We start from the raw sequence: 18,945 nt of genomic DNA, 5'->3' as shown, positions 1-18,945 counted from the left end.
CTACACCATCCCCACTCTTTTTGGCAATCCTCTGACCCATTTAGGACAAGTATTTCTCCCTGTGGGGTGGCCCACACTCACAGGAGAAATGTATGCTCTCTCTCACAGTTAAATAAGTCCTCTTCCTATTTGTGCATCTATGTAAATGTCGTCACAGAGGATTTTTATCTCTGTGAGACAAGAACCAGGAAAATATGCTTATGTCCACATCACCAGGACCTGTCTTACACTCTTACAGAGTTATCATCACTGTCTCCCAAGGAGGCAGTGATAAGAAATGAAATGTTCAGCCCTAACAACTGTGAGCATATCAACTTCTACTCAGCTTCTCTTTCCCTTTTATCTCAGAAATAGCACTCCTTTTTCTATGGTCCAGATCTAGCTGTTGCAAGCATTTGGAAAGTGAACCAGTGGACTGATGATCTCTCCTTCTAAATCTCTCTCTCACTCTTTCCCTGCCACTAGCCTTTCAAATAAAATAAGTGAACTTAAAAAAAAAAAAAATTTTTTTTTTAATTCTAAGATCCTTTCTGAAACTCCCAGGAAACTTGCCTCATCAATTACCACAACACCCCTTTCCATGTTGTTATGTCTAATGATTTTTTTTTTTTTTTGGTAGATTTATTTATTTGAAAGGCAGGGTCAGGGTGACAGACAGGGAGAGTTAGAGATGTCCCATGAGTTGGTTCAACCCCTAAATGCCTACAATAGCCAGGGTTGGGCCAGTCTGAAGCCAGTCCGAAGCCATGCGTAGGAGGGGTCCAAGTACTTGGGCAATCCTCTATTGCCTTCTCAGGTACATTAGCAGGGAGCTGGACTGAAGGCAAAGAAGCTGGGAATTAAACCAGTACTTTGATATGGGATGCTAGAACACTCCACACCACAACATCAGCTGCACTCTGTTGTCTTTTTGTTTTCAATAATGCACCTTTGTCTTAAAGTCTAAAGTGTCTTTATATTTAAAAAAAAAAAAAAGGCTTTCAATTTAGCATCCTCTTCTAATTGTTATCATCTTCCCCATTCAGATGAATTTTTTGAAAAAGTGGCTATATTTGGTCTTCTCAATTCTCAATTCTTGCGTCTCAAAACATCTGAGTATAATTTCTAATCATATTATTTTATTATAAATCCTTTTGGAGAAGTTTCCAACATTCACATAAATACCAAACCAATGGTCACTCCTCATTCTTTTTAACTTTTCTGTAGCAGCTGGCAACACACTCATTTATATGAAGTGTTGGCGCTCCCATGGAACTATCCTGGGCCTTCCTCTCATCTTACATCATCTTTCAATGGCTTCAATTGTCATCCACAGGCTAAACACTCCTAAATTCTTATTGCTAGACAAACCAAACTCAAGCACTAAGCTCTATAATTCAGCTATCCATATGTATCTCTATATATTCCATATAAACCTCCAACCGGCATTCAAACACTAAATTTGTAATCTTTCTTCCAAATCTGCTTCTCCCATCCTGTACTCTCTCCTACCTATCAAGAATCTGGAAGTTACATAAGACTCCTCCTTAGGCTAATAATTTACATTGACTTACTTTACTAAGGAGGTGGTCTAATAAGTGTCCTCACTTTCCCCACTAACAAAATGAAGACAATGTGTCCTCCCCATCTACTATACCAAGAAATTAGTAAACTAGATAAACCGTATGTCCAAATGCTTGATAATGTGAAAGGATTTAAAATTCATTCTTGGTGACTGAATGAAAGGAAAGGCTAGTATATCTGGTCCAAACTCAAAGCAGTAAGTCCTTATGACTATTTTTATTAACTTTGAAAATTCCCAATAACCTGAAAATTAAATTTCTCAATGTATTGTGGTTGGACAAAGTTTCAGAGTTTAAATTAATATCTTCAGAATTCTATTGCTTAATGACTACACAGAACTTAGAATAAAGCTACTTGAACTATAATAACTTTAATGTTTCTCTAATGATAATAGGTTTGATTTAAAAAATATATGAGTTCCTATCTACTATGTTCATGATAGAAAGAATGGGAAATACAAAAAAGATTCCATTTCTATCCTCAAAAATTAATTATCTAGTTAGATACTGAGTTCACACAAATACTATGACATAAAAGTATGAAAGTGCCATTAATGGCATTAAAAATTTCTGATTTAAAATTATAAAATATAAAATTTCATACTTCCTTGGAAATAAAAAGGAAATGGAGAAAGAGTAATCCAAGAAACTAATTTTGTATTGCCAATTTTAATGTTTAGAAAAAATATTGCAAAAGCAAGACTATTTTTCATCACACATAATTACCTTTACTTGGGACTGATTTTTTCACTGAGGCCACGTTATCTTCAGAGATTGCAAGACGTCTCAGAACATCAGCCAAAGCTGCCTTTAACAGAGTGATTTCATCTTCTTGTTGTTGGACTCGTAACTCCAGGGCTGAGAGGCGATCCTGAACATCAGACGTACTTGCAGCAGAAATACTATCATCTAGAAAACATGAAGAAAATATGGAATATTTTAAAAATAAACTGCTTGAGAAATAATCTTTCTGTTAAGATAAACTATACCAATATGGGTCTGGTAATATAGTTCAGCAGGTTAAACTTTGTGATATCTGAATCCCATCCCGAAGTACTAGATCCAGTCCTGGCTACTTCTAATCCAGCTTCCTGCTAATCCATCTTGGGAGGCAGCAGATGATGGCTCAAGTGTTTGGGTACCTGCCACCGAAGTAGAAGACCCAGATGGAGCTCCAGGCTCCTGGCTTCAGCCTGGTCCAATGTAACAATTTGGAAATTGAACCAGTGAATGGAAGATCTCAAGCGCTCTTTCTCTGCCTTTCAAATCTTTTAAAAACATAATAAAATTAAAACAAATAAAATTAAAACCTGTGTAAGACTTTTGAAGCAAAGTAATTTGAACAAACAGCTTCATCAGGTATATACAGATTAACTTCTATGAAGATTTTCATAGACATTTTAATTTAGAATAGTAAGTTTTAAATTTTGACAAATAATTAAAATGACTGTTTTCCAAGTACTGCATGCTTACAGCTGTAGACCCTGCTCTGCTCTCTGTGCATATCCATTTGTAGCCACCATAAGCAGCTAGGAGAAAGATGGTGTCTGGTGTTGACTTTTTTCTTTTAAAAAAATTAATTTTATTTATTCAAAAGGCAGAATTATAGAGAGAGAGGGACAGAGAGAAATCTTTTGTCTGCTGGTTTACTGTCCAAATGGGTGCAACAGCCAGAGCTGGACAAGGCTGAAGCTAGGAGCCCAGAATTCCATCAAGGTTTCCCTGGCGGGTGGCAAGGGTTCAAGTATTTGGGCCATCTTCCACTGTTTTCCCAGGCACATAAGTAGGGAGCTGGATTGGAAATGGAGCAGTCAGGACTTGAATCAGTATTCATGCTGGCACTGAAAGCAAAGGCTTAACCCACTGGGCCACAACACTGATCCCAGCCAAGACTTTTGATGAATACATTTAGTAACTAGGAGCAGAACTAGCTCTGGGAAAAATTTGAGGAATGGCAAAATCAGATCTTATCTTTTGATAGTAAAAATCTAACCATAAAAACTGGGCACTGTGAAAACAATACTTGTACCCTGGGAAAGAAGTATGAAGAAACCACACCTGTGGCAGAAAAAAAAAAAAAAAAAACAGCCTATCTGCACCTTTACAGGCAGTATCCTGCTCAAGAGCAGGATGGGAAGGAAAGCACAATAACAAGAAAATTCAGATAGGGAGTTAGTGGTGGACTGCATCATGAACAAATGTCACCTGTCATTGGGTCTTTCAAAAAGCAGAACAAGAATGCTATCATCACACTGAACAGGATTAGCTGCAAGAATGAATGAGCTAAGTTTAATGGGCAAATTTCCACACTTCTTTTTTCACTGCTATGTGCAATTATTTTCATCACAAACATTTTACATGCAACTATTTCACAGTGTTGGCTTAATTAGAATCATCCCTAGTTAAAAAGGGTATTTCTGCTTAAAATTTTAAAAAGGAAAGAAAAAAGATTTTCCCCATGGTTAAATTTTCTTCATTTTTATACCATCACCTTAATTGGTTTTCTTACCAAAATGTTCCATATGTATCACTTTGGAAATGAGAGAGAAAAATTATCTCTTTTAATTATATCATTTTTTCCACAAAGATCAAAAAGGACTACAAATCACTTCCATTCTACTTCACCCAACACCTTCATTAGCAATGATCACAAAGCACTCTTTATTTGTCCAATTATACTCTCTCAATCTGCACAAAACCCAATACTGCTATTATGTAATCAGTAGAAGTCTTTATGCTCCTCCTTTCTCCTCCTAATAACCCAACTTCTCTAAAAATAAGTTAAGATTTCTGGGTGGACAGGTAGCCTGCCAGTTAAGATGCTGATTAAAATGGTGGCATCCCACATCAGAGTATCTGGCTTTGCTGCTTGGCAATCCCTGGTAAGCACAGATGATGGCTCAAGTGATTAGATTCCATTTGAGAATCTGGACTGATTTGTTTTTTTTTTTTTTTTAATTTTTTTTTATTTTTTTATTTTTTTTATTTGACAGGTAGAGTTATAGACAGTGAGAGAGAGAGACAGAGAGAAAGGTCTTCCTTCCGTTGGTTCACTTCCTAAATGGCCGCTATGGCCGGCGCTGCGCCGATCCGAAGCCAGGAGCCAGGTGCTTCTTCCTGGTCTCCCTTCCAGGTGCAGGGGACCAAACACTTGGGCCATCCTCCACTGCCCTCCCAGACCACAGCAGAGAGCTGGACTGGAAGAGGAGCATCCGGGACTAGAACTCGGTGCCCATATGGGATGCCAGCACTGCAGGCGGAGAATTAACCAAGTGAGCCATGGCGCCGGTCCCTGGACTGATTTCTAAGCTCCCAACTTCAATCTGGCCCAATCCTGGTTGTGGCAGGCATCTGGGGAATGAACCATCAGATGGGAGCTCCCTCAGTCCCTCTTAGAAATTTTTAAAATTTTAAAGTATGGTTTCTACAAAGCGCATATGTAACACTGGTATTAACAACAAGATAAACAAAAAAGACTATTTAAATGTTTAGCTATAACACAATTACAAACTATTTCCAAAGCTATATAATTTTAGAGTACACTGTTGAGTAAATCAGAATCCCACATGTAGATGTAAAGATTAACTACTATTGGTTAATTCACTATAATTCAAAGGGAAATAACTAATTGTAAAAAACAAACTTTAGGGGCTGGCACTGTGGCACGGTGGGTTAACGCCCTGGCCTGAAGTGCCGACATCCCATATGGGCGCCAGTTCTAGTCCTGGCTGCTCCTCTTCCGATCCAGCTCTCTGCTATGGCTTGGGAAAGCAGTAGAAGATGGCCCAAGTCCTTGGAACCCTGCACCCACGTGGGAGACCTGGAAGAACCTCCTGGCTTCAGATCGGCGCAACTCCAGCCATTGCAGCCATCTGGGGAGTGAACCAGTGGATGGAAGACCTCTCTGTCTCTACCTCTCTCTGTAACTCTGTCCTTCAAATAAATAAAATAAATCTTAAACACACACACACACACAACAACAACAACAAACTTTAGGCACAATTGCTCACAAAGGCAGAGATGTCAAACTCCAAGCTACTTAAGAAAAGGGCTGGTAAGGACAATTTCACCTTAGAAATTTGTATATTAGGTGCTGGTGTTGTGCTGTAGTGGGTTAAGCCACCACCTGATATGCCAGCATCCTATATGGGTGCTAGTTCGAGACCCAGCTGCTCTACTTCTGATGCAGCTCCCTGCTAATGGCCTGGTAAAGTGGTGGAAAATGGTCCAACTGCTTGGGTCCCTGGTCCCATGTGGGAGACCCAGAAGAAGCTCTGGGTCCTGGCTTCAGCCTGGCCTAGCCCTAGCTGTTGAGGCCATTTGGTGAGTCAACTGGTGGACAGAAGATTTCTCTCTAACTCTACCTTTCAAATAAATTTTTTAAAATCTTAAAAAAAATTTGTACTTGATGTCTTTTTCATTTCCATGGTAGTCTAGTTGAACTGCAGCTGATCTATACTCTTTGTAAGTGTGTTAGACTCTGGTCACTATTTTTTCTGTCTAGAAAGCTTTTCTATTCCTTTCTTTCAATAAGAACAGCACCTCTTTTCTTCTGGGTCACTCTGCCAATTTTTAGATAAAATTATTTATTTGTTTATTCATGCATTTGAAAGGTACAGTGACAGAGAGGGAGAGAGAGAGCGTAGGTTATTGAGATCTTCCATTTACTGAGTCACTCCCCAAATGGCTGCAACAGCCAGTTCTGGACCAGACTGAAGCCAGGAGCCAGGAACTCCATCCTGATCCCCCACGTGGATAGAAGGGACCCAAGTACTTGAGTCATCTTCTTCTACCTTCCAAGGAGCATTAGCAGGGAGCTGGAAGGGAAGCAGAGTAACTGAGAAGCAAAGGTGTTTCAAGGCCCTATTGGAGTTATCAAATCATGATGCCTCATTTTCCCCATCTACCATCCCATTATATTATGGAATCACATGAAATGGCCTTTTTAGTTGGTATAAATATCACTGACTATTTGGAATTTCATAAGGTTCATTTTAATACTACCACAGGAGTGGTTATGAGATATAGGCCAGGCCAAATGGAATCCTTCCAATTTCCCAGAGAGCACAGCCCATCCTCCTTGGTTTGTCAGATACAAGAATGTAGTCATAGAACTGTCAGTAACAAAGTCCTGATCACTCTGAGTTCCAGTTCTATTCTCTGAAGCACTGGACTTTCAATGCTGAGTGCTACTAATCCTCCCAGCTAATTACATAAGCTAATAAATTCACCTTTTACGAGCCAGTTGAAACCCAAAGGTCCTGATTTAGTCAATAAGCTAAACTGTTCATAAACTCATCTCAATTTATTAAGGATGAGTTATATTTTTAAATTATAATCAGTATTTATATGGTTTTATAAACATGGAACATGCTTAATGTTCTTGGGAAGGCAACAGAGAATAGTATTATCAGAATATAATGCCAAGGTTTGGTTGGGTTTTAGAACCAACTTGGTAACTAACTTTTTCCTTTTAAAAGTCATTTAACTTTTATGTACACTTTTTTAATGACTAAGCTTTTTGTTGTGAAATGTGGACAGTAACATGAAAAGTGGTTCAGTTTTCACCAGTCTGACAGATTATAATAGGATACAAGGACAATATTTCAGAGGGTACAGCAAGCACAAAGTTAACTATTAATATCCTGTATTGTTCATGTTTATTACCTCACCCCTCTCTTCACTGTCTATATTTTATATTTGAGGAAACAGATCAAGAAAATAAATAGCTTGCCCAAGGTTGCCAAACTTGATATCTGAGACTCAAATACAAACCTTCTGACTTCTGATTTAAATGTTGTTTATTCTATTTCATACTACATTCTAATAATCACTGGAGGACCAACTAATTCTATCCACAAACCACTGAAGGAATTTAAAAAAATGCTGTGATAGAATCAGCTTTATGGTTTTAGAATGATCTTTGTTCTATTCCTGTGGGAAAATGGAATTGAAGAGGGTAAGAGTAAGAGCAAGAGCAAGGAGATTAGAAAGGAGAGGCTACTACAGTAACCTACATATATGAACAGTGTTAGTGGCCTAATCTAGGGTTAAGTTGTCCATGTGCCTCAATTTGTCCAGGAAAAATATGTCTGCTACCTTAGTGTTAAGTATCATCATAGTGCCCCTCTTTTAATCTCAATTTCCTAGTTTGGATGACCAATGACAGGGTCCCTCTATCTCACATAGTAGCAGTGCCACTGCAAAGGAGCACAGCAGCTGAAATCCACCATCCCTGTCTACTATTATGGCTCTTAAACTTTTCAGAGGCATCATTCTCTTTGAAAGTCTGATAAAAACTTACTAAATAGCATGTGAGCGCTAATGTTACACTGACTAAATCTGTTTGCCACTCATCAGTTCTGCAATGAATTTTTAAAAATTTTTAAATTTATATAAGCTGAACAAATTTCATGTATTTCATATATAGTTTAAAGAGCATGATACTTTCCACACACCCCCACTTTCCCTCTTTATTCCTTATTCTTTTTAATTTTTACAATGACATACTTTCAGTTTATTTTATAATCACAGGCTTAATCCGCCACTAAATAAAGAATCCATGTGATGGATGTCTTCGTGTAGAGTTTTCTAATGCTATCACAGGGTTAGAATGAGATAAAATAATGACCAACACTATCAAAAATAGAAGGTTCAATTTACTACAGTGATGTTCTTTAAAGCCCTGTTTATTACTGACACAAAACTGGAAATGACTCAAAGTCCAGAGAATACCATGCAACTTGTTAAAAAATAGTAAGGTGAAGGTAAGTATAAGCTAAAACTTTGAAAAATCTATGAAATGAAGTAAGCAAACTGCTAAAGAGTATATACTAAGTAATTTATTAAAACACATACATGGGAACCAGTATTGTGGTACAGTGGGTAAAGTTGCCACTGTGACACCAACATCCCATATGGGCACGGATTTATGTCCTGGCTGCTCCACTTCTGATCCAGCTCTCTACTAATGGCTAAGAAAAGCAGCAGAAGATAGCACAAGTGCTTGGGCCTCTGTATTTCCCTCTCCATGTGGGAAATACAAATGACGCTCCTGGCTCCTGGCTTCCTCTAGCTTCCTTCCAGCCCTAGCTGTTGCTGACACCTAGGGAATGAAATGGCGGATTGAAACTGGCTTGTCATCTCTTGCTCACTATCTCCATCTTCTGTTGGTTCACCCCCTAAATGGTTGTTGTGGCCGGCGCGCAGCACCAATCCAAAGCCAGGAACTTCTCCAGGTCTCCCAAGCAGGTGCAGGGCATCCTCCACTGCACTCCCTGACCACAGCAGAGAGCTGGACAGGAAGAGGAGCAACCAGGACAGAATCCGGCGCCCCGACCGGGATTAGAACCTGGGGAGCTGACGCCACAGGAGGAGGATTAGCTTAGTGAGCCGTGGCACCGGCCAGAAAACACTTCTTTTTTTTTTTTTTTGACAGGCAGAGTGGATAGTGAGAGAGAGAGACAGAGAGAAAGGTCTTCCTTTTTGCCATTGGTTCACCCTCCAATGGCCGCTGCAGCCGGCGCATCGTGCTGATTCGAAGCCAGGAGCCAGGTACTTCTCCTGGTCTCCCATGCGGGTGCAGGGCCCAAGCACTTAGGCCATCTCCCACTGCCTTCCCAGGCCATAGCAGAGAGCTGGCCTGGAAGAGGGGCAACCTGGATAGAATCCGGCGCCCTGACTGGGACTAGAACCTGGTGTGCCGGCGCCACAAGGCGGAGGATTAGCCTGTTATGCCGCGGCGCCGGCCCAGAAAACACTTCTAAAAACAATAAATTTCATATTTATATACGTTTATGATACATGTAGAAAATAATTTGGGGGGCCGGCACTGTGACACAACAGGTCAAGCAGCTGTCTGTGGTGACTGCATCCAATATGGGTGCCGGTTTGAGTTCCAGATGCTCTGCTAATATGCCTGGCAAAGTAGTGGAAGATGGCCTAAGTCCTTGGGCTCCTGTACCCACCTGGGAGACCCAGAAGAAGCTCCTGGCTTTGCCTGGCTGAGCCCTGGCCGTTGCAGCCATTTGGGAAATGATGAAAGATCTCTCTCTATATATATCTCATTTATCTGCTTTTCAGATAAATGGATAAATCTTTAAACAAACAAAAAGTCTACAGGAACACAGATAACTGGTAACTGGGTTACCTTTGAGTAGGAGGGTAAGATAAGAAGGGCAGGAATAAAGAGAAATTTCTTTGTAATATATTTCTATACAATTTGAATTTCACAATAAAGTATATCAGACATTACTCATGTACTTTAAGCTAAACTCACTGCTTCTGAAGCTTGAGTTTCTTTTTTTTTTTTTTTTAAAGATTTATTTTATTTATTTGAAAGACAGAGTTACAGAGAGAGGTGTCTTCCATCTGCTGGTTCACTCCCCAGATGGCCACAATGCCGGAGCTGAGCCAATCTGATCCAGGAGCCCTCCGGGTCTCCCACCTGGGTGCAGAGCCCAAGAACCCTGGGCCATCCTCCACCGCTATCCCAGGCCACAGCAGAGAGCTGGATTGGAAGAGGAGCAGCCGGGACTAAAACCAGTGCCCATATTGGAAAGCCCTTCAGGACAGGGCTTTAATCCGCTGTGCCACAGCACTGGCTCCTGAAGCTTGAGTTTCTTACAGGTAAAGTGTTCCAATATTATGAAAGAACATACTAACATAATGCAATCAACTTAAATTTGATAGATTATGATACTGAAGTCCAGGGACAGGTATTTGCCACAGTGCTTAAGACGCTGCTTAGGACACCTGCATCCCATATCAGATTGTTTGGGTTTGAAGCCCGCCTCTGCTTCTGATTCCAGCTTTGTGCTAAAATGCACTCGGGGGGGCAGCAGTGATGTTGGGTCCCTTCAGCACATGAGGGAGACTCAGATTGAGTTCCATTCTCCTAGCTTTGTCCTGACCCAACTCTAACTGTTGTGGGCACTTGGGGAATGAACCAGTGGATGGAAGATCTCTCTCAGAGAGAATCTGTTTCTGTCTTTCAAATATATAAAAATAAATAAAAATTTGGAAGACCAGTAGTCCCCTCACCATTTTATAGATGAGTGAACTAAAACTCCAAGAAATTAGGTTAGTTAACAGGGTCACACAACAGACTAGTGTCATAGCTTCTTCATCAAATGGCTCTACATATTCTACTGCTCTTGCTCTATTTTGAAAACTTTGTTCTTATTTTTATTTCTCCCTCAATCTCTAATATCCCACACACTCATTCACCATAGAAGTTGTAGGAATACAACTGTTCACTAAAGAAAACACGCCCATCTTCTAGGGCATGTTATACTTTTTTTTTTTTTTTTTGACAGGCAGAGTTAGACAGAGAGAGAGAGAGAGAAAGCGAAAAGTCTTCCTTCCATTGGTTCACCCCTCAAATGGCTGCTATGGCCAGCGCTGCGCTGATCGGAAGCCAGGAGCCAGGTACTTCCTCCTGGTCTCCCATGTGGGTGCAGGGCCCAAGCACCTGGGCCATCCTCCACTGCCCTCCCGGGCCATAGCAGAGAGCTGGACTGGAAGAGGAGCAACCAGGACAGAATCCGGCACCCCAACTGAGACTAGAACCCGGGGTGCTAGCGCCACAGGCGGAGGATTAGCCAAGTGAGCTGCGGTGCTGGCCAGCTTGTTATATTTCCTTATACCACGTGGTAGAATGAGAAGGCCATGCCAAGATGGCCACTGGCAACAGAAACTGCCTGGCAACAGGCTGTGATTGGATGGCTTCGGAAACTGTCTGGCAACAGGCTGTGATTGGTTAGGGCATACACTGCTCCTTGACCAGATTGACTGCCTTGGCTATATAAGCTGCTGTAGCAACTGAAATAAACAAGTCTGCAGGCTGCTCACCTCTGGCCTGCTTTCACCCCAGGGGTCTGCGTGGTGACTCCATGCCTCTTGCCCCCACCACACTCCTCCTCTCAGAACGAATCCACAGAAACAGTACTTTCTTATTTTTTCTCAAAACAGTTTCTAATCTTGACAGCTAATATGTAAACTACAGATGAATTCTAAAAGATTATTTTTAAACTCATTAAATAAGAGTCAATGAAAAGATCTTTGAGCCTCTTACCCAACAGTCTAAGCTATTTATACACATAGATACACAGGTAAATTGATATGTAACTAATAAACTTTAATAACCACTATTATAGTTTAAAAACACAATGACAGCTCTTCATTATACTTTTATTACAGTGAATCACAGTTAACTTGCTCTCTGAATTATCAAGAAATATAAGTCACTTTTGCAAAGAAAATATACTATATTTTCTAAATATTTAAAAGTTGGGACTCTTGTACATCTAAAGGAGACACGCACATTCGCGTATCTTTTGAATGGTAATGATTTTATGGAATCTTTTAAAAATGAAATATTTGCATTTACTTTCTTATTTTCCTAATGGAGACATAAATTACAATATAATCATTTCTTGATCACTAACACTGCAAGAACTGTGATAAAATCATCCTGAGGCCATTTCTAAATAAATAATATAAAAGTATTATATCTGTAATTTTCTAATCTTTTTTTAAAAAGTATTTATTTTATTTATTTGAAAGACAGAGTTACAGAGAGAGGTAGAGACAGAAAGAGAAGGGTCTTCCATCCATTGGTTCACTCCCCAGATGGCTACAATGGCCGGAGCTTGCCGATCCGAAGTCAGGAGTCATGAGATTCTTCTGGGTCTCCTACACGGGTGCAGGGGCCCAAGGACTTGGGCCATCTTCTACTGCTTTCCCAGGCCATAGCAGAGAGCTGGATTGGAAGAGGAGCAGCCGGGACTTGAACCAGTGCCCATATGGGATGCTGGCCAGGGCTTTAACCTGCTGTGCCACAGCGCTGGCCCCAATTTTCTAATCTTTTAAACATCTGTATTCATTCATTTTTATTTCTTTAAAAGACAGATCATCAAAGGGAGGGGTAGAGAAATTTATTTTTTATCCTCTGGTTTACTTCCCGAAGCCAGGAGGAATCCCACAGTGGTGGCATAGGCTCAAGACCCAAGTACTTTAGCCATCATCTGCTGCCTCACAGAGGCATTAACAGGAAGCTGGTTTGGAAGTGGACACAGAACTTTGAAAAAAGGCATTCTGACATGGGATGCAAGTACCCCCAGCAGCAACTTAACCCCTCTGTACCACAATGCTTTCCCCTCTAATCTTTCTTCTATCTTTTCTGCTTACATCTTTCCAGTTAGGATTAACTATCTCTGTTTAGAGCATTGCTCCCTTCCAATCAAATTCCCTACATAATGGAATACTGGGTAACCAAGTTTCTTGAACTGTTTATATAAAGAAAAAATAATCTCTGACATGAAGGCTTCTTCTATTTAAAAATATTATACTATCTATATTTACACATGAGGGTACATGTTCATGGAAAAGTGGAACTAAAAGATAAGTACATTTTGCTGCAACAAAATTATTTTTGAAATCCAGTGTGGGTGTTTGACCTAGCAATTAAGACATCCGCATTGCATACTGGAGGCCTAGTATCAGTACCTGGCTGTGCTCCTGATTCTAGCTGTGATGGCTTAAGTGAATGAGTTCCTGCTACCCAAATAGGAAATCAGGATTGAGTTCTGGTTTCCTACCTCAGAACCAGTCAGCAACTGTTGAAGGTATTTAGGGAGTAAACCAGTGACAGAGAGCTTTGTCTCTCAATCCAGATGTCCCACAGGGAAGCAGGAATCCAGTCACAGGAGCTGTAACTGATGCCTCCCAGGGTCTGCATTAGCAAGAAGCTGGAGGTAGTCATCGGGAGCTTGAGCCAAGCTCCAGTGTGCGATGTGGGCGTCTTACACAGGCCTAATCAGGCCTAACCTTAACTGGGCCTAACTCCTGCCCCCAACCTGTTGAATTAAAACTTACAGATTCATTTAAATTAAGTAAGGACTGATGCTTCTATCTCCCTCTGCCACATACACAAAAATAAAATCCAACTACAGATTAAATGCAAAGTTATATAATCTTTAGAAAATAAGAGAGTATCTTCATAACCTACAAGTAGAAGTTCCTAAACAAGATACAGGAATAACTACCCATATAATTAAAGCTTGATACTTAACTATATTAGCATTTGTGAGGCACGCTCACAGTCACAAAGAAGAAAGAATCCATCAACAAAGAGGACAGTTGTAACACATACAACTAATAAACAATTAGTATCCCAGATACAGCATTCCTACAATCAATGAGAAACAATTTTATACAAAAACTGGAGTCTTGACTTCATGGAAAAGGAAACATAAATGGTCAATGAACATATGAAATGAAGTTCAAGCACCTCATTAATAATCTTAGAAAAGAAAATTAAAACCATATGAAGTACTATTTTATGTGTACAGGTGGGAGAAAATTTAAAGTGTGACAATATTAAGTGCTCTCAAGGATATAGTATAATGTGAATTCTCCTACATTACTGGTAGGGAAGTAACTTGTTTCAATAACTTTGGAGGAAAAATCCTACCATTACTTAGTAAAACTGAAGGGGCAAACATCCTGTGATCTATCAATTACACTCTGAGGCGTATACAAGGATACTTTCAAAAATTCATGGAAAATGGAATCAAGAGGTAAAATTATTCCAGTGCAAAAATTTTGAAATCCATGTGTATGACAGTTCTTCAAAAAGCTCATGGAAAATGCATTTTCTGAAATATATATACACACACACACACACACAGAGTCTCTACAGCAACTACACAGGTCTGCCTTTGCAAATGGAAACACCTATAGGTAAATGTGAATGAATGGATGCGGCTATGTTCCAATAAAATTTTTATAAAACAGGTGGCCTGCCAGTCATAGCTTTCCCTATCTCTAATTTTTAAGCACACTTGCACACATATACCATGAGACATGTTCAAGAATGTTCTGGGTAAGGAGCTGGCATTGCGGCACAGCGAATTAAGATGCCTAGATACAGTTCCCTGCTGGTGCACCTGGGAAAGTAGTGGAAGATGGCCAAGATGGGCTCTTGTACACACAAGGGAGGCCCAGATTAAACTCCTGGCTGTTGGCTTCCACCTGGCCCAGCCGTGGCCACTGTGGCCACTTGGGGAGTGAACCAGCAGATGAAAGTTCTCCACCCCAACCCCACCCTGGCTCTGTAACTCTGCCTTTCAAATTAATAAAGTAAATCTTTAAATAAAAAGGAGTGTTCATGGTGCAAAAAAAAAAAAAAAGGGGGGGGGTATTCACAGCAGCATGAGCAGCATGGAAACAACCTAAATGTTCAGTCAACTGTAAAATGGGAAAAGTGTGATTTAAACCACCTATAGAGTACTACAGAGTGTAAAAATACACTAAGGCTACATACAACAACATGTAGAAATCTTAGGAACGACATGAGTTTGTAAAAAGCATAGCAGGTGAACTTTACAAATAGTTCAAAAACACACAAAAATAGATAATACACTGTTGGGAATAGAATTTTTAAAAACAAGGGAATTATAAATAAAAAACTTATGATAAGTCAATTATGATGATATAGGGTAAAAGATAAGATGGGGAGTATCTACAAATAAGTACTTAAAGATGAAGATAGGAAAGTCAGGTGATTTTTTTTCTCTCCTGTGAAAGTGAATAGGGGATGTGATAACTAAACTACACAACTGTTTCTTTGGAGAGCAGTAAAATCATTTTCACAAATTAAATTCAAAAACAGATAAAAATAAAGCTGTTCTTCGCCAAGGAACGCTGGGGTTTTGTGGCCCCAAAACAACTAAACCAGATTATTTTTATGACAGTTTTGAGTGCTTATGGTAAGAACCTAAGATTAACTTTCACCTAAAATCTATTTTTTAAAAAGATTTACTTATTTATTTGAGAGGCAGATATACAGAGAGGCAGTGGCGGAGAGAGAAAGACAAGGGTCTTTTATCCGCTGGTTCACTACCCAAACGGCTGCAATGGCTAGGGCTCGGCCTATCCATAGCCTGGAGTCAGAAGCTTTGTCCATGTGCGCCATGTAGGTACAGGGTCCCAAGAACTTGGGCCATCTTCTACTGCTTTCCCAGGACATAGCAGAGAGCTGGATAGGAAGTGGAGCAGCCAGAATTCAAACCTGTGCCCACATGGGATGCTGGTAACACAGTTGGTAGCTTCACTCACTACACCACAACGCCAGCCTGCTATAAATTTATTTTAAAAACAGTTCTTGGGGCTGATGCTGTGGCACAGCAGGTAAAGACACTGCCCGTGGTGCCAGCATCCCATATGGACACCACTTTGAGACCCGGCTGCTCCACTTCTGATCCAGCTCTCTGCTATGGCCTGGGAAAACAGCTCAAGAACTACGCAGTGTACTGTAGCATAACCACTTCTTAATCAGTTTCCTATTTATAAGGCTAGTATGTGCATATATATATATATGTATATATATATATTATCTTAACCTTAAGTAGTGCATGGTCTTGTTACTGGTTTCTCATCGGTTTTCATCCATATTAGCTTCTCGAATCTAATCTAAAATTCTGCTGTTACCTTCTGCTCAGCAGCTCCTGCCCAGGGTGTAGACATATTGCTCTAGGAAGGGGAGATCTGAGACCATTGGAAATCTTTTAAATATTTGTTTTTTGAATGGTGTATTGTGTTTTATTTCATATCATACACCTTTTGAAAATTAAGAACTTTTTTTTTTTTTTACAGGCAGAGGATTGGACAGTGAGAGAGAGACAGAGAGAAAGGTCCTCCTTTTCCGTTGGTTCACCCCCCAGTGACCGCTGCGGCCAGCGCACTGCACCAATCTGAAGCCAGGAGCCAGGTGCTTCTCCTGGTCTCCCATGCAGGTGCAGGGCCCAAGGACTTGGGCCATCCTCCACTGCCCTCCCAGGCCACAGCAGAGAGCTCGACCAGAAGAGGGGCAACCGGGACAGAATCCAGAGCCCCAACCGGGACTAGAACTCGGGGTGCCAGTGCCGCAGGCGGAGGATTAGCCTAGTGAGCCGCGGTGCCGGCCCAAACACAAATATATTAACAGATGGGAGGTAAGTCTCTGGGACATGGGATTTCAGAGGATTTTTCCTTCCTGATACTCTATTTTAGATAAATTTACTACAGAAAAAGTCTTTGTAAACAAAATTTACATTATTTTTCTCTTTTGACAGGCAGAGTGGACAGTGGGAGAGAGAAACAGAGAGAAAGGTCCTCCTTTGCCGTTGGTTCACACCCCAGTGGCCAGCATGGCTGGTGCGCTGCGGCCAGTGCACCGCGCTGATCCGAAGCCAGGAGCCAGGTGCTTCTCCTGGTCTCCCACGGAGTGCAGGGCCCAAGGACTTGGGCCATCCTCCACTGCACTCCTGGGTCACAGCAGAGAGCTGTCCTGGAAGAGGGGCAACCAGGACAGAATCCAGTGCCCCAACCGGGACTAGAACCTGGTGTGCCGGCGCCACAAGGCGGAGGATCAGCCTATTGAGCCGCTGCGCCGGCCAACATCATTTTTCAATTAAAGAAAGAGTGCCTGGTGGTATGGCACAGCGTGGTAAGCCACCACCTGCAGCGTCAGCATGCCTATATGAGTGCTTGTATGAGTCCTGGCTGCTCCACCTCCGATCCAGCTCCCTGCTAATGCACCTGGGAAAGCCGCAAATGATGGGCCAAGTATTTGGGCCCCTGCACCCATGTGAGAGACCCAGAGGAAGCTTTTGGCTCCTGGCTCCTGTCTAGCCCAGACCTGGCCATTATGGCCATTTGTGGAGCAGAAACCCACGGATGAAAGGTATCTGTCTCTGATTCTGCCTATCCCTCTCTGCAACTCTGCCTTTCAAATAAATAAGTAAATCTTTAGGGGGAAAAAAAAAAGAAAATGTATGCTGTGATATAAACCTACTTTAATGATGTACCTACAATTAATTTCAATGTACGTTTGGTTAATTTATATTACTATATTCATAGTAAGTAAAAATATTTCTGAAAATGATACACAAAAGGAATATTCTCAGGTTGAGACACACAAAAATCAATACAATACATCTAACAAAAAATTTAGCCCTTAAGCATTATTTCTTAAAAACCATTACAAAACCTACAATTAATCTGTTAAATTAATGAACTCATGTCAGGACTTAGCAACTTAAATTATTTTCATTGTTTTGTTCTAAACTGGAATTACTTGTCTTCAAATATTGTTGCATAAAGACAGGAATATTTAACTATCTAATCAAGAAATCAATGAACTTTGTATTCTTTTTTTTTTTTTTTTTTAAATTTGACAGGTAGACTTAAAGACAGTGAGAGAGAGAGAGAGAGAGAGAAACAGAGAAAAAGGTCTTCCTTCCGTTGGTTCATCCCCAAATGGCTGCTATGGCCGGCACTGCGCGCCAATCTGAAGCCAGGAGCCAGGTGCTTCTTCCTGGTCTCCCATGAGGGTGCAGGGGCCAAAGCACTTGGACCACCCTCCACTGCCCTCCTGGGCCACAGCAGAGAGCTAGACTGGAAGAGGAGAAACCGGGACTAGAACCCGGTGCCCATATAGGATGCTGGCGCCGCAGGCAGAGGATTAGTCAAGTGAGCCATGGCGCCAGCCCCAAACTTTGTACTCTTTTTTTTTTGGACAGGCAGAGTTGGACAGTGAGAGAGAGAGAGAGAGAGAGAGAGAGAGAGAGAGAGAGAGAGAGAGAAAGGTCTTCCTTTTTCCATTGGTTCACCCCCCCAAATGGCCGCCTCGGCCGGCGTGCTGCGCCGATTCGAAGCCAGGAGCCTGGTGCTTCCTCCTTGTCTCCCATGTGGGTGCAGGGCCCAAGCACTTGGGCCATCCTCCACTGCCTTCCTGGGCCACAGCAGAGAGCTGGACTAGAAGAGGAGCAACCAGGACAGAATCCGGAGCCCCAACCGGGACTAGAACCCAGGGTGCCGGTGCTGCAGGCAGAGGATTAGCCTAGTGAGCCACAGTGCCAGCCCCGAACTTTGTATTCTTTAACAGCAAAAATTTTATTTTTGAAAATGAATTATAGGAAAATATATTGATAAGAATACATCAGCAAATATGGAGATATATTTATATCTTTACAGTAATTAATGTTTCCTGTTTATCTTGATATCTTATGTCAATAAGTAAAACTTTTTTCTCAAAGAAGTTATAAATAAATAAAGCATCTTAACTAATAAAGCCTGGACATTTTATTTAATAAATGAGAATATTAAGATATCCTTACTCAAAATCATCTACTAATATTGACTATAAAAAAGTGTTAAGGCTCAGCAGGTGGTATGGCACAGTGTGTTAAAGCCACCACCTGCAGCGTCAGCATGCCTATATGAGTGCTTGTATGAGTCCTGGCTGCTCCACCTCTGATCCAGCTGAACCACTATGGTTCAGCAGGTTAACGCCCTGGCCTGAAGCACCAGCACCCCATGTGGGCAATCCCGCTCTCTG

General features: G+C 41.1%; 1 protein-coding gene across 3 annotated transcripts in view; it reads right to left on the bottom strand.

Moving 5' to 3' along the window:
* Window positions 1-18,945, bottom strand: part of EML4 (EMAP like 4) — a 174,651-nt gene that overhangs the window by 88,458 nt on the left and 67,248 nt on the right. For all 3 annotated transcript variants that reach the window (XM_062209337.1, XM_062209338.1, XM_062209339.1), the window contains exon 2: window positions 2,289-2,471. In XM_062209337.1, the coding sequence (XP_062065321.1) occupies window positions 2,289-2,471 (183 nt within the window). The remainder of the gene's footprint in view (window positions 1-2,288; window positions 2,472-18,945) is intronic.

The sequence above is a fragment of the Lepus europaeus genome, chromosome 13 (assembly GCF_033115175.1).
Source record: "Lepus europaeus isolate LE1 chromosome 13, mLepTim1.pri, whole genome shotgun sequence".
In the NCBI taxonomy this organism is placed as follows: Eukaryota; Metazoa; Chordata; class Mammalia; order Lagomorpha; family Leporidae; genus Lepus; species Lepus europaeus.
The sequence above is the reverse complement of the archived record's forward strand: the minus strand, read 5'-3'. Positions and strand labels throughout refer to the sequence as shown.